Source organism: Ascaphus truei, unplaced genomic scaffold (genome assembly GCF_040206685.1).
Source record: "Ascaphus truei isolate aAscTru1 unplaced genomic scaffold, aAscTru1.hap1 HAP1_SCAFFOLD_748, whole genome shotgun sequence".
NCBI classification, from domain to species: Eukaryota; Metazoa; Chordata; class Amphibia; order Anura; family Ascaphidae; genus Ascaphus; species Ascaphus truei.
In genome coordinates this window covers 119,345-133,907 of record NW_027457083.1, presented here as the reverse complement: position 1 = coordinate 133,907, position 14,563 = coordinate 119,345, and the positions used below count along the sequence as shown (strand labels likewise).

Here is a 14,563-nt window from a genome sequence, read left to right as displayed (position 1 = left end):
CTTTCCTCCAGTAACAAAATCTTACTGTGCGGCCTACATTCTGCAGGCCGCAAGGACGTTCAAGTAGATAAACTACAACATTTGTATTTCAGTTTATCAAATTTCTAATGGGGAATGTCTCCTTAGTAACATTAGAACCGAACTTCTAACGTTACTAAGGAGACATTCCCCATTAGAAATTTGATAAACTACAAAATTTGTAATGCAGTTTATCTATTTGAATGTCCTTGCGGCCTGCAGTATGTAGGCCGCACAGTAAGATTTTTGAAAGTCAGAATCTTAGAACATATAAGGAATATAAATATAGGGCTGGAAACCCATAATGTCTCCCTACATTTTAAGTATGTTATAGAGCGAGGTTATATAGACCGTGAGTTTTTTTTAACAGGACAAATGTCAGACATTTATGTGACATGTAGAATTGTTTCTTCTCCAGATCCCTCCGTTGAACTAGAGCTGATTGTCCATCAGGACTCTATCAATGCCACTGTTGGTCAATCTCTTCTCCTCCCAACTTCCTATACCATTAGACGTTCCGTCTCTCACTGGCCATCTATACAATGGACAATTGGTAATCGTATGATTGTGTATTTCTCCACACTTAATGGCTCTATCAACACTGAAGGTTTTCCCACATGGATCTCTGGGAAAACCGTAACATACCCGATGCATCAAGGACGAGTGGAATTCTACCCCATGAACGCGTCCCTGTTACTGGAGGATCTTCAGCTCAATGACAGTGGGACTTACCACATTACCTTACTACACTTTGAGAAAATAATCAGGAAGAACCTCAGCGTGTGGGTACATGAGGATCCTGCATCTTTTGGTATGTATTTACTGCTGAAATAAAGACTAATTAAAGGGGCAGTCCAATGTAGGACCAAAGTGACCTAATGACAAGTGACATGTTTATTGGGTCAGTTCACGTAGGACCAAAAAGAATTTATGACAATAGCATCTTTAAAGTGACAGTTTCATATAGGACCAAGGTGGCCTGATCCCTCCTGAATTTTGATATACATTTTTCTTCTTGTTTCTCAGAGGAAGATACAGCACAGGGAAGGAAGCTCCTCATTTTCATATTCCGCACAATGTTCTGCTTGCTCCCCATAGTTGCTCTCGGGTCTCTTATCCGACGCTGGGAGTGTCAATAACTGAACCTGGGTGCGTCTGTATAATAAATACTGCACATTGTATAAAGTCTCATCTAAGTATCTCTATCCATTTCCTGTCGCTGATAATGTCCCTGTCTCTGTCACTCACTCACTGTTGTATAATTAGGCTGATTATCTCAATACACTGATAATGAACATACTGCACTGTATAATGATAGTGAGTATGTCTATACGCTTCCAGCCCCCTTATAATGAACACACTGCAATGTAGAATCAACATGAGTATCTATTCACTTACACTTCTGATAATGAACATATTGTGCTGTATAGTGATACTGTTTATCTTTACTCCCTGCTAATAAACAATATGCCCTGAATAATAAGAAGCATCTTCATATACGTCCAGCCCATAATAATGACCATGCTGCACTGTATAATAATGCTGAGTACATCTGTAGACTTCCAGTCCCCTGATAATGACCATGCTGCACTGTGCAATGATGCCATTATTTTCCTTAAATAAACCTAATCATGTTTAAAATAACTTCTGCCTGTTTTCATTCCTTTAGAAAATGAAAAATTGTATTGTATTTGTGGTCTCGGAATTGGTGTGTGTGTGTGTAGGGGGGGGGGGGGAGAACGGGACGTGTTCGCCCTACGTCTAGTCTACCCTGTCCCTCTTAAATAGGGTGACCAGATGTCGACGTTTTTAGGGCTCTGTCCTGACTTTTTCGGGTGCTGTCCCGGTTTTGTGTCCCCCTGGCGAGCAACGACAGCGCATGCCCATGAACGAGCGGCAAGCGCATGTGCACGACCGGCCAAGTGACAAACGCGCATGCGTGGTCGGCAAACGCTCTTCACGCATGAGCGGTGCTCTGACTGGTCGTGCGCGGTCGGCAAGCTCTGAGTGTGCATGCGTGACATTTGTCCTGTTTTTTGCCGGAACCAATATGGTCACCCTACTCTTAAAGCCATAGAACAAGGTAAGAATCAAAAATCCAGCCGCTCCATAATACAAAAAGTAGGCACTCGCCAGCAAAAGGAGAAAATTTAAACAACTTACCGTAATTTTCTTTTCCTGGAACCATGGCAGTGGGCACATAGTTACCCTCCCTATGTATGTCTAATGCCTATATGCCCACTGCCATGGTTCCAGGAAAAGAAAATTACGGTAAGTTGTTTAAATTTTCTCCTTTCCTGATCACCCTGGCAGTGGGCACCATTGGGACATACCCAAGCAGTGCAAATTTTAGGGAGGGATACATCAGATTAGACAACACCAGTTTAATGTCTTATCAGTTCAACCTTTATTAATACACTTTACACTTTATTTCACTACAGTTTCTAAGACTCTACGCCCAAAGCTTGCATCAGCTGATGATTGTACGTCTAGTCTGTAGTATTTCAGAAATGTATTGAATGAGGACCAGACAGCTGCTTTACATATCTGCCCTGGTGTGGCCTGGGCTTTAAATGCCCATGAAGTAGCCATGGCCCTTGTAGAATGGGCCTTCACGTTCAAAGGTTTATCTTGTCCTTTGCTTTCATAAGCTCTTTTGATACAAGCCACAATCCACTGTGCAATTGTAGTCTTTGATGCTGCTTGACCTTTCTTTGGTCCTTCTGGAATGACAAATAATTTGTCAGACTTTCTGATGTCTCTCATCCTTTCTAGGTACACCTTAAGACATCTCACCACGTCCAATTTGTGTAACCTTTCCTCTTTCTTATTTTTTGGTTCTGGACAAAAAGACGGGATCACGATCTCCTGATTCATGTGGAACTGTGATACCACCTTTGGCAGGAATTGATGTATCGGTCTAAGAACTGCCTTGTCTTGATGTATGATTAGGAATGGCTCCTTAGCAGATAGCGCCTGTAGTTCTCCCACTCTCCTTGCCGAGGTGATTGCTATCAGAAACGCCATTTTCCATGACAACCATTTTAGGCCAATGTCCTGTATTGGTTCAAACGGAGCTGCTGTTAATACATCCAAGACTAACGACAAGTCCCATGTAGGTACTCTGTTCTTAATTTGAGGTTTTAACCTTTTAACTGCTTGAAAGAACCTGATTATCAGTCTTTCTACTGCCAGATTTCTTTCCAACAAAGCTGATAGTGCCGACACTTGTACTTTTAATGAGCTGAGACTGAGACCTTTCTCAAATCCTTTATGCAGGAATTCCACTATCGATACAATTCTTGGTGAAAGGAAATTTTCTCTCTCTTTTTCACACCAATCACAAAAGCAAAGCCAGATTCTATGGTAAACTCTTGATGTGGAACTTTTCCTTGCTTGTAAGAGGGTTTGAATTGTTTTCTCTGAACAACCCTTCAGTCTCAATGTCTCCCGCTCAATCGCCATGCCGTCAAAGCCCATTGTTTGGTATTTGGATGGCTTATTGGCCCCTGTTGCATCAGGCCTTTTTGATCTGGTATGTGCCATGGTGTATCCACTGCCATATTTACCAGGTGTGTAAACCAAAGCCTTCTTGGCCAGTATGGTGCTATGAATATCACCTCTGCTCTCTCTTCTCTGATTTTCCTGATTGTTTTTGGAATCAGAGGAATTGGAGGGAACAGGTATCCCAATTTGAAGTCCCATTTGAGACTGAGAGCATCTGTAGCTTGTGCGCTTGGGTGAAATTGTCTGGAACAATAGTTCCTTACTTTGCGATTCTGGTGTGTCGCCATCAGATCGATGTCTGGTTGACCCCATCGCTCTACCAGTTCTTGAAATACTCCTGGATTTAACGCCCATTCTCCTGGGTGAATGATATTGCGACTTAGAAAGTCTGCTGTGACATTTTCTAGTCCTGGGATATGTATGGCTGTGATATCCGACAAGTGGCACTCTGCCCAACCGAGTATTTCTGCTGTGAGCTTCATCAGCTTTCTGCTCCTGGTTCCTCCTTGTTTGGCTATATATTTGACCACAGAGCTGTTGTCTGATTCTATCTTTATACAGCCACCTCTTATTTTGTCCTGGAAAACTTCTAGGGCCTTTTGTACTGCTTTTAATTCCAGTAGATTTGATGGTAAGTGGATTACCTGATTTTCCCAGGTTCCTTGCACCACTTTTTCTCCCATCTGAGCCCCCCAACCTGTCTTGCTCGCATCTGTTGTAATTTTTAACCAGTGCACAGGTTGTAGCGTTTTCCCTTTGACCAGGTTCCGGGTATCTTCCCACCATTTTAACTCTCGTTTTGTTTGTGGGTGTAACAAGATTCTTTGTCTTGTGTCTTTGTGATTCCCGTTCCATTGCTGTAGAAAATTGTTTTGCAGAGGTCTCATATGCAACGCTGCCCACTTTGTGACGCTTAATGTTGAAGCGAATTTCCCCAGGAGTCTCATGCATTCTTCTGCAGAAGTCCTGGTAGCTTTTCTGAGCCTCCTTGTTCGTATGGCTATGTCTAGCCCCTTTGCCTCTGGCAATCTCACTTCTCCTTTCTCTGTATCGAATTCTACTCCCAGAAATCTTAAGAGTTGAGTGGGTACCAAATGGCTCTTGTCTCTGTTTATTAACCAACCGTGATGTTCTAGGAAGGTTATAACCATTTTCTGGTCCTGTTGGAGTTTCTCCCGATCCCTTGATTTTACCAGGATGTCGTCCAGGTAAGGGTATATCTCTACCCCCCTTTTTCTCATCTCTGCCACTAGAGGGGCTAGGACCTTTGTAAACGACCTTGGGGAAGTTGCCAGACCAAATGGTAGTGCTCTGTATTGATAATGCTCCTGATTTACTGCAAACCTTAGGAATTTTTGATGCCCTTTTGCTATCGGTACATGTAAATAAGCGTCTTTTAAGTCTATCGCCACCATCCAGTCTCCTGGTTGTACCTCTTGTATAATCAGATTTACAGACACCATCTTGAACTTTCTTATCTTCAAGAATGAATTTACCCTTCTTAGGTCTAGGATTGCTCTGTAATCCCCTGTAGGTTTCCTTACCAAAAATATTCTGGAATAAATTCCGCTTCCTCTGTTTTCCTGAGGTACCTTTTCTATTACTTCTGCCTGTAGTAATTTCCTTAAAGCTATATTCATCTGCTTTCTCTTTTCTTTGGAGTGTATCCATGTTATCACCCCCATATTTCTTTTTGGTATCTCCCTGAATTCCATACTGTATCCTTGACGAATGGTTTGTAACACCCACTCGTCCTGTATTGTTTGGGCCCATGTTGTGGAAAACATTCTCAGCCGTCCTCCTACGGACAACTGCTGGGCCATCTGACCTTCATGTGGATTTATTCTTTGCGAATGATCCTCTTCCTCTAGAGCCACGAAAAAGCCGGTTCTGGCCACCTCTCCATGTTGTTTGCCTTGGAGAAGACCTACCAGGCTTGTATGCCTTTGCTTCTCTATATTGATTTTTATTCATGTGTTGGAGATTGAATCTCCTGGCTCTGTATTCCTGCGGCAAAAAAATGCTCTTTCCACCTGATGCCTTTGTTATTATTGCATCTAGTTTGCTGCCGAATAGGAATTCACCTTCAAAGGGCAATGTACACAAGCTGTTCTTTGATGGTGTGTCAGCCATCCACTGTCTGAGCCATAAAGCTCTTCTTGCAGATACCGCCAGTGCCATAGACTTGGCTGCTATTTTTACTGCATCTAATGAGGCTTCTGCTATGTAATCAGTTGCCCATTTCACCTCTGACAACGCCTTAAGAATAGTACTTCTTTTTACACCCTTGTCTATTGCCTCTTCAATATTGGCAATCCACACTCGCATAGCTCTAGCAATTGATGTAGTTGCTATGGCTGGCTTGTAGGCTGTCCCTGCCGTAACATATGCTTTCTTTAATGCATAATCCATCCTTTTATCCATAGCGTCTTTTAATGACGCTGCCTCCTCTAAGGGGATTGTGGTCTTTTTTACTATTCTGGAAATAGCAAGATCCACCTTTGGGCTAACCTCCCACTTTCTCATTTCCTCTTGTGGGAATGGATACATTTCCCCCAATCTTTTAGGCGCAAATATTTTGGCATCTGGTCGGGCCAATTCCACCTGAATAAGATCTTTAATCACTTGGTGGATGGGAAAAACTCTATCCTTTCTTTGTCTTGCCCCAAAAAGTTTATCTCTCTTATGGGTTAACTCCTCAGAGTCTTCTAGTTCCAAAGCCAGCCTCATGGCTTTAATCAGTGGATCCACAACTTCTATATCAAATTCAGATTCCTCCTCCTGAATCTCTAGTTCTGATGAATCCCTTTCTCCCTCTGATACTTGGAAACAATCCATCTCAGACTCATCTGACGAAAAACCTTTCCCTTTATCCAGACTGGTTTGGGATCTAGATCTTTTTTGCGTAGGGTTAACAGCTTGCTGGACTGCTTCATCCACACTCTGTTTAACTGCCTCCTTCATTAACACAAGGAAAGTGCTCATTTGCTCACTGGTATCACCTGCTGCAGTTTTAATACATTCTTTGCATAATTTCTTTCCTATAACAGCTGGATTCTCACACGCTGCACACCACTTCGTTTTTTTAGTAACTTTTCCTCTACTTTTATGTTGCAGGGATTCCCCAGCCCCCTTAGAAGATTCCGCTTCTGGGAGGGTAACCAACGCACTAAATTATAAAAACAAAATAAATGCTAAACATACACCCTGATGTATATATATACCATCTCTCTTTTCCCATTGTAGAACTAAACTAAGGACTCACCTAGTCTTGGGAACTGATGTTTTGGGTGTTTCCATTTTTGCATCCATATCCAGCACTTGTCTTCTCCCTGCTGAGCGTTCCATGCTGCAGCTTCACTCACACATACATCGTGTGGCCGTCGCATTCGTGACGTCATCAAGTGCTCGTGCTCGTGCACCCGCACGGCTCGCGTGTCCGTGCACGCACTTGCCGGCCTGCACGCGCGCGCTCCCGAGCGGCTACGTGCCCTGTACCCTTCTCCGCAGTATCTTTGATACACTTGCGGTCCTCTGAACCTCCTAGGTTCACCGCGGATTCCTGGGGTAGTACCGCCGCGTTGCTACGCTGTTGCGGTCTGCAGAGCTCCTCCGCTCGCAGTATTGCTGCTCCCCCTTCCGCGTGTGGCGGGCTGCCGGGTACCTTACCGCAGCGTTCAGGCACTTATGCGGTGAGTCTGGGCCTCCATGGGTCCCTGCTGCCGCTGTTGTGCGCCTCGATTCTGGGCATTGCACTAAGCTTTTGCGCTGCAGCTGTTTCCCCCCACCCAACAGGGGCACCCCCGACTCTAAGGGGTCTCCGACTTGCCCCCCGCAGGGCGCACCGCGGAGCTTCAGGGCAGAGAGGGTGAGACCCTGGATATCTGCACAAAGTGCAGTAGGTGAGCCCTGTTTAAAAAATAACAAATCCTACACCTAGCTGTGAGGACAGGAAAAAGACTGGTGTGCAGGTAGAGGGAGGGGCCTTATATGGCCTACCTGCAAAAGTCTACTTCCTGTCCTACCTAGAGTGAGAAGGGATTAACCCAATGGTGCCCACTGCCAGGGTGATCAGGAAAAAGGGGTTAAAAGGTATACTTTAATGAACTACATAAAAAACAAAAAAACAGACAGTACTAACTACTCTCCCACATGTTGCACGGCTACTGTGGCGTTTTCTCAAGGAGTAATGAAGTAAGGGAGGTCCTGGGTATTTATGACTCTCCCCGTCATACAAGACAGCTGATATCAATAATCAATTAAATATGTCTTGCAGAAAGAACAGAGAAGACAATGGGGCCTATGCAGAGAGCAGCGCTGGAAATTATTGGCGAGGGTAATAAAATGTACCTTTAATGGGGAGATTTTTTCTCTATATGCAGAAAGGCCAGAAATCTGCAATTATTATCATGAATGAGGGTGGCGAGTTGAAATGGAGAGATGCGCGCTGCTGAAATGTGTTAGGAAAAAAATCGCGTTTTTTTTTTCTTTCCCCCCCCTCTGGCCGCCGAGCTCCAGCTTCTTGCCAACTTTTGTTGGCGGAGCTAATTTTTGAATTTCGCGCCATTTTATTGGCGCGAACAGCCGCTAGATGGCGATCGTGGCTTTCTGAATTGGGACCTTTTAAAAACTGGCGAGATTTAGGTTCTCGCCAGCCGCGCGGCGAGATTTTCAAATTAAAAAAAATTGGCGCTTTTTTCTAAACTCGCCATTACCTGGCTTTTTAAAGGTATATTTCGCCGAAAAATGCCGCTTTTCCTGTTACCGCTGCTCTCTGCATGAGGCCCAAAGAGAGAAAAAGAAAAGAAAAGAGGCAGAACATCCCACAATAATCACGCATGATCTGCAGAGATTAACCCGCACTATACCAGCAATAGTTACCAGAATTGATCAAATAAACTCATGTTTTGCATACATATTGTCCTTACTGAGTGATAGAACAACTAGCATAGTGAAAGAACAACAAGGACAATATGTATGCAAAACATGAGTTTATTTCATCAATTCTGGTAACTATTGCTGGTATAGTGCGGGCTAATCTCTGCAGATCATGCGTGATTATTGTGGGATGTTCTGCCTCTTTTTTCTGTTCTTTTCTTTTTCTCTCTTTGGGCCTCATGCAGAGAGCAGCGCTAAAAGGAATCTCGCCATTTGCCGGCGAAAATGGAGCTTTAAACTGCCGAAACAGGCAAGTTTTAAAAAAAGCGCCATTTTTTTTTTTTCCCCCTTGAAATTCGCCGCGCGGCTGGAGAGTTTCTAATCTCAGGCGGTGTATCATCGTGAGTAAAGGGTACTCCACGCCGGGCATAGCCAGGGTAAGGGGGACGTTAGTGACTGCACCTCACAATTGGTGGTACCCCCTCTGTCCCCTCCTTGTCACCATTATCTATGTGAACACAGAAAACTGCAGCCCCTTAATCCTTTATTTTCCGGTGTCAACTCCTATTATCATTTTACTACTGCAACTCCTATTATCATTTTACTACTGCCTAAAGGCTTTATTTCCAACCTCCTGGAGCTTTGACACGTTTTTTCTTAGTTCTTTTCTCTTAAAGCCAGTCCAAGAAAGGAGAGAGCGAGCCTGTGTCTGTACTAACTCCGGTTAGCACATAGGGATATCACACAAATGGGAGCAGTCAGACAAAATCAAACCCATCCCAAGGCTCCACTCACCGAGCTGTCTTCAGGAAAGGATTTAAAAACATTTAGTAGGTGTTGACATTGAAAAAATCTTTAATATTTCGAACAAAATAATAATGATTAACTGTTTGCTCCGTTTTGATTAACTGCTGCTTACATTGCAAACTATCCATCACCCCACCTGCACATCACACACCCGCACATCACCATCACCCCACCTGCACATCACACACCCGCACATCACCATCACCCCACCATCACATCACATCACACACACACATCACCATCACCCCACCTGCACATCACACACACATCATCACATCACATCACATCGCCCCACCTGCACATCTCATCACCCCACCAGCACGTCACATCTCATCACCCCACCTGCACATCTCATCACCCCACCAGCACGTCACATCTCATCACCCCACCTGCACATCTCATCACCCCACCAGCACGTCACATCTCATCACCCCACCTGCACATCTCATCACCCCACCTGCACAGCACATCTCATCACCCCACCTGCACATCTCATCACCCCACCAGCACGTCACATCTCATCACCCCACCTGCACATCTCATCACCCCACCTGCACAGCACATCTCATCACCCCACCTGCACATCACACACCCGCACATCACCATCACCCCATCACATCACATCACACACCCGCACCCCACCATCACACCACCCCACCTGCACATCACACACCCGCACATCACCATCACCCCACCATCACATCACATCACATCACACACACACATCACCATCACCCCACCTGCACATCACACACCCGCACATCACCATCACCCCACCATCACATCACATCACATCACACACACACACACATCACCATCACCCCACCTGCACATCACACACCCGCACATCACCATCACCCCACCATCACATCACATCACATCACACACACACATCACCATCACCCCACCCGCACATCACACACACATCATCACATCACATCACATCGCCCCACCTGCACATCTCATCACCCCACCAGCACGTCACATCTCATCACACACACCCGCACATCACCATCACCCCACCATCACATCACATCACATCACACACATCACCATCACCCCACCATCACATCACACACCCGCACATCACACCACATCACACACACACATCACCATCACCCCACCTGCACATCACATCACATCACCCCACCTGCACATCACACACCCGCACATCACCATCACCCCACCATCACATCACATCACATCACACACATCACCATCACCCCACCATCACATCACACACCCGCACATCACACCACATCACACACACACATCACCATCACCCCACCTGCACATCACATCACATCACCCCACCTGCACATCACATCACATCACACACACATCACCATCACATCACCCCACCTGCACATCACACACCCGCACATCACCATCACCCCACCTGCACATCACACACCCGCACCCCACCATCACCATCACCCCACCTGCACATCACACACCCGCACATCACCATCACCCCACCATCACATCACATCACATCACACACACACATCACCATCACCCCACCTGCACATCACACACCCGCACATCACCATCACCCCACCTGCACATCACACACCTGCACATCTCATCACCCCACCAGCACGTCACATCTCATCACCCCACCAGCACGTCACATCTCATCACCCCACCTGCACATCACATCACCCCACCTGCACGTCACATCTCATCACCCCACCTGCACAGCACATCTCATCACCCCACCTGCACAGCACATCTCATCACCCCACCTGCACATCACATCACCCCACCTGCACAGCACATCTCATCACCCCACCTGCACATCTCATCACCCCACCAGCACATCACATCTCATCACCCCACCTGCACATCTCATCACCCCACCAGCACGTCACATCTCATCACCCCACCTGCACGTCACATCTCATCACCCCACCTGCACATCTCATCTCATCACCCCACCTACACATCTCATCACCCCACCAGCACGTCACATCTCATCACCCCACCTGCACATCTCATCACCCCACCTGCACATCTCATCTCATCACCTGCACATCACACACCCGCACATCACCATCACCCCACCATCACATCACATCACACACACACATCACCATCACCCCACCTGCACATCACACACACATCATCACATCACATCTCATCACCCCACCAGCACATCACACACCCGCACATCACACACACATCATCACATCACATCTCATCACCCCACCTACACAGCACATCTCATCACCCCACCTACACATCTCATCACCCCACCTACACAGCACATCACCCCACCTGCACATCTCATCTCATCACCCCACCTGCACATCACATCTCATCACCCCACCTACACAGCACATCTCATCACCCCACCTACACATCTCATCACCCCACCTGCACATCTCATCTCATCACCCCACCTGCACATCACATCTCATCACCCCACCTACACAGCACATCTCATCACCCCACCTACACATCTCATCACCCCACCTACACATCTCATCACCCCACCTGCACAGCACATCACCCCACCTGCACATCTCATCACCCCACCTGCACAGCACATCACCCCACCTGCACATCTCATCACCCCACCTGCACAGCACATCACCCCACCTGCACATCTCATCACCCCACCTGCACAGCACATCACCCCACCTGCACATCTCATCACCCCACCTGCACGTCACATCACCCCACCTGCACGTCACATCACCCCACCTGCACATCACATCACATCACCCCACCTGCACATCACATCACATCACACACACATCACCATCACATCACCCCACCTCACCTGCACATCACACACCCGCACCCCACCATCACCATCACCCCACCTGCACATCACACACCCGCACATCACCATCACCCCACCATCACATCACATCACATCACATCACACACCCGCACATCACCATCACCCCACCATCACATCACATCACACACACACATCACCATCACCCCACCTGCACATCACACACCCGCACATCACACACACATCATCACATCACATCTCATCACCCCACCAGCACATCACACACCCGCACATCACACACACATCATCACATCACATCTCATCACCCCACCAGCACGTCACATCTCATCACCCCACCTGCACAGCACATCTCATCACCCCACCTGCACATCTCATCTCATCACCCCACCTGCACGTCACATCACCCCACCTGCACAGCACATCACCCCACCTGCACGTCACATCACCCCACCTGCACAGCACATCACCCCACCAGCACAGCACATCACCCCACCTGCACGTCACATCACCCCACCTGCACGTCACATCACCCCACCTGCACGTCACATCACCCCACCTGCACAGCACATCTCATCACCCCACCTGCACATCTCATCACCCCACCTGCACATCTCATCACCCCACCTGCACATCTCATCACCCCACCTGCACATCACATCACCCCACCTGCACATCACATCTCATCACCCCACCTGCACAGCACATCTCATCACCCCACCTGCACAGCACATCACCCCACCTGCACATCTCATCACCCCACCTGCACATCACATCTCATCACCCCACCCGCACGTCACATCTCATCACCCCACCTGCACAGCACATCACCCCACCTGCACATCTCATCACCCCACCTGCACAGCACATCACCCCACCTGCACATCTCATCACCCCACCTGCACATCACATCTCATCACCCCACCTGCACAGCACATCACCCCACCTGCACATCACATCACCCCACCTGCACATCACATCACCCCACCTGCACAGCACATCACCCCACCTGCACAGCACATCACCCCACCTGCACATCTCATCACCCCACCTGCACGTCACATCACCCCACCTGCACGTCACATCACCCCACCTGCACATCACATCACATCACCCCACCTGCACATCACATCACATCACACACACATCACCATCACATCACCCCACCCCACCTGCACATCACACACCCGCACATCACCATCACCCCACCATCACATCACATCACATCACATCACACACATCACCATCACCCCACCTGCACATCACACACCTGCACATCACCATCACCCCACCATCACATCACATCACACACACACATCACCATCACCCCACCTGCACATCACACACCCGCACCCCACCATCACATCACCCCACCTGCACATCACACACCCGCACATCACCATCACCCCACCATCACATCACATCACACACACACATCACCATCACCCCACCCGCACATCACACACACATCATCACATCACATCACATCGCCCCACCTGCACATCTCATCACCCCACCAGCACGTCACATCTCATCACCCCACCTGCACAGCACATCTCATCACCCCACCTACACAGCACATCACCCCACCTGCACATCACATCACCCCACCTGCACATCACATCACATCACCCCACCTGCACATCTCATCACCCCACCTGCACATCACATCACCTGCACATCACATCACCTGCACATCACATCACCTGCACATCACATCACCTGCACATCACATCACCTGCACATCTCATCACCCCACCTGCACATCACATCACCTGCACATCACATCACCTGCACATCACATCACCTGCACATCTCATCACCCCACCTGCACATCACATCACCTGCACATCACATCACCCCACCTGCACATCACATCACATCACCCCACCTGCACATCTCATCACCCCACCTGCACGTCACCCCACCTGCACATCACATCACCCCACCAGCACATCACATCACATCACCCCACCTGCACATCACATCACCCCACCTGCACATCACATCACCTGCACATCACATCACCTGCACATCTCATCACCCCACCTGCACCCCACCTGCACATCACACCACCTGCACATCACATCACCTGCACATCACATCACCTGCACATCTCATCACCCCACCTGCACATCACATCACCTGCACATCACATCACCTGCACATCTCATCACCCCACCTGCACCCCACCTGCACATCACACCACCCCACCTGCACATCACATCACCTGCACATCACATCACCTGCACATCACATCACCTGCACATCTCATCACCCCACCTGCACCCCACCTGCACATCACACCACCCCACCTGCACATCACACCACCCCACCTGCACATCACACCACCCCACCTGCACATCACACCACCCCACCTGCACATCACATCACCTGCACATCACATCACCTGCACGTCACATCACCCCACCTGCACGTCACATCACCCCACCTGCACAGCACATCACCCCACCTGCACATCACATCACCCCACCCCACCTGCACATCACATCACCCCACCTGCACATCACATCACCCCACCTGCACATCACACCACCCCACCTGCACATCACATCACCCCACCTG

At 48.1% G+C, this 14,563-nt stretch overlaps 1 protein-coding gene across 2 annotated transcripts in view; it reads left to right on the top strand.

Annotated features, from left to right (window-relative positions):
• The first annotated feature begins 346 nt into the window (after window positions 1-346).
• Window positions 347-14,563, top strand: part of LOC142486117 (uncharacterized) — a 62,716-nt gene continuing 48,499 nt past the window's right edge. Inside the window, exons 1-2 of one of the 2 annotated variants that reach the window (XR_012798804.1) lie at window positions 347-829; window positions 1,045-1,640. Coding sequence is in view for 1 of the 2 variants with exons in the window: in XM_075584786.1 (XP_075440901.1) it covers window positions 394-829 (436 nt within the window). In the remaining variant the exon portion in view is untranslated. Of the gene's footprint in view, window positions 830-1,044; window positions 1,641-14,563 lie in introns of those variants that run through there. The other variant, XM_075584786.1, reaches the window with a different exon arrangement.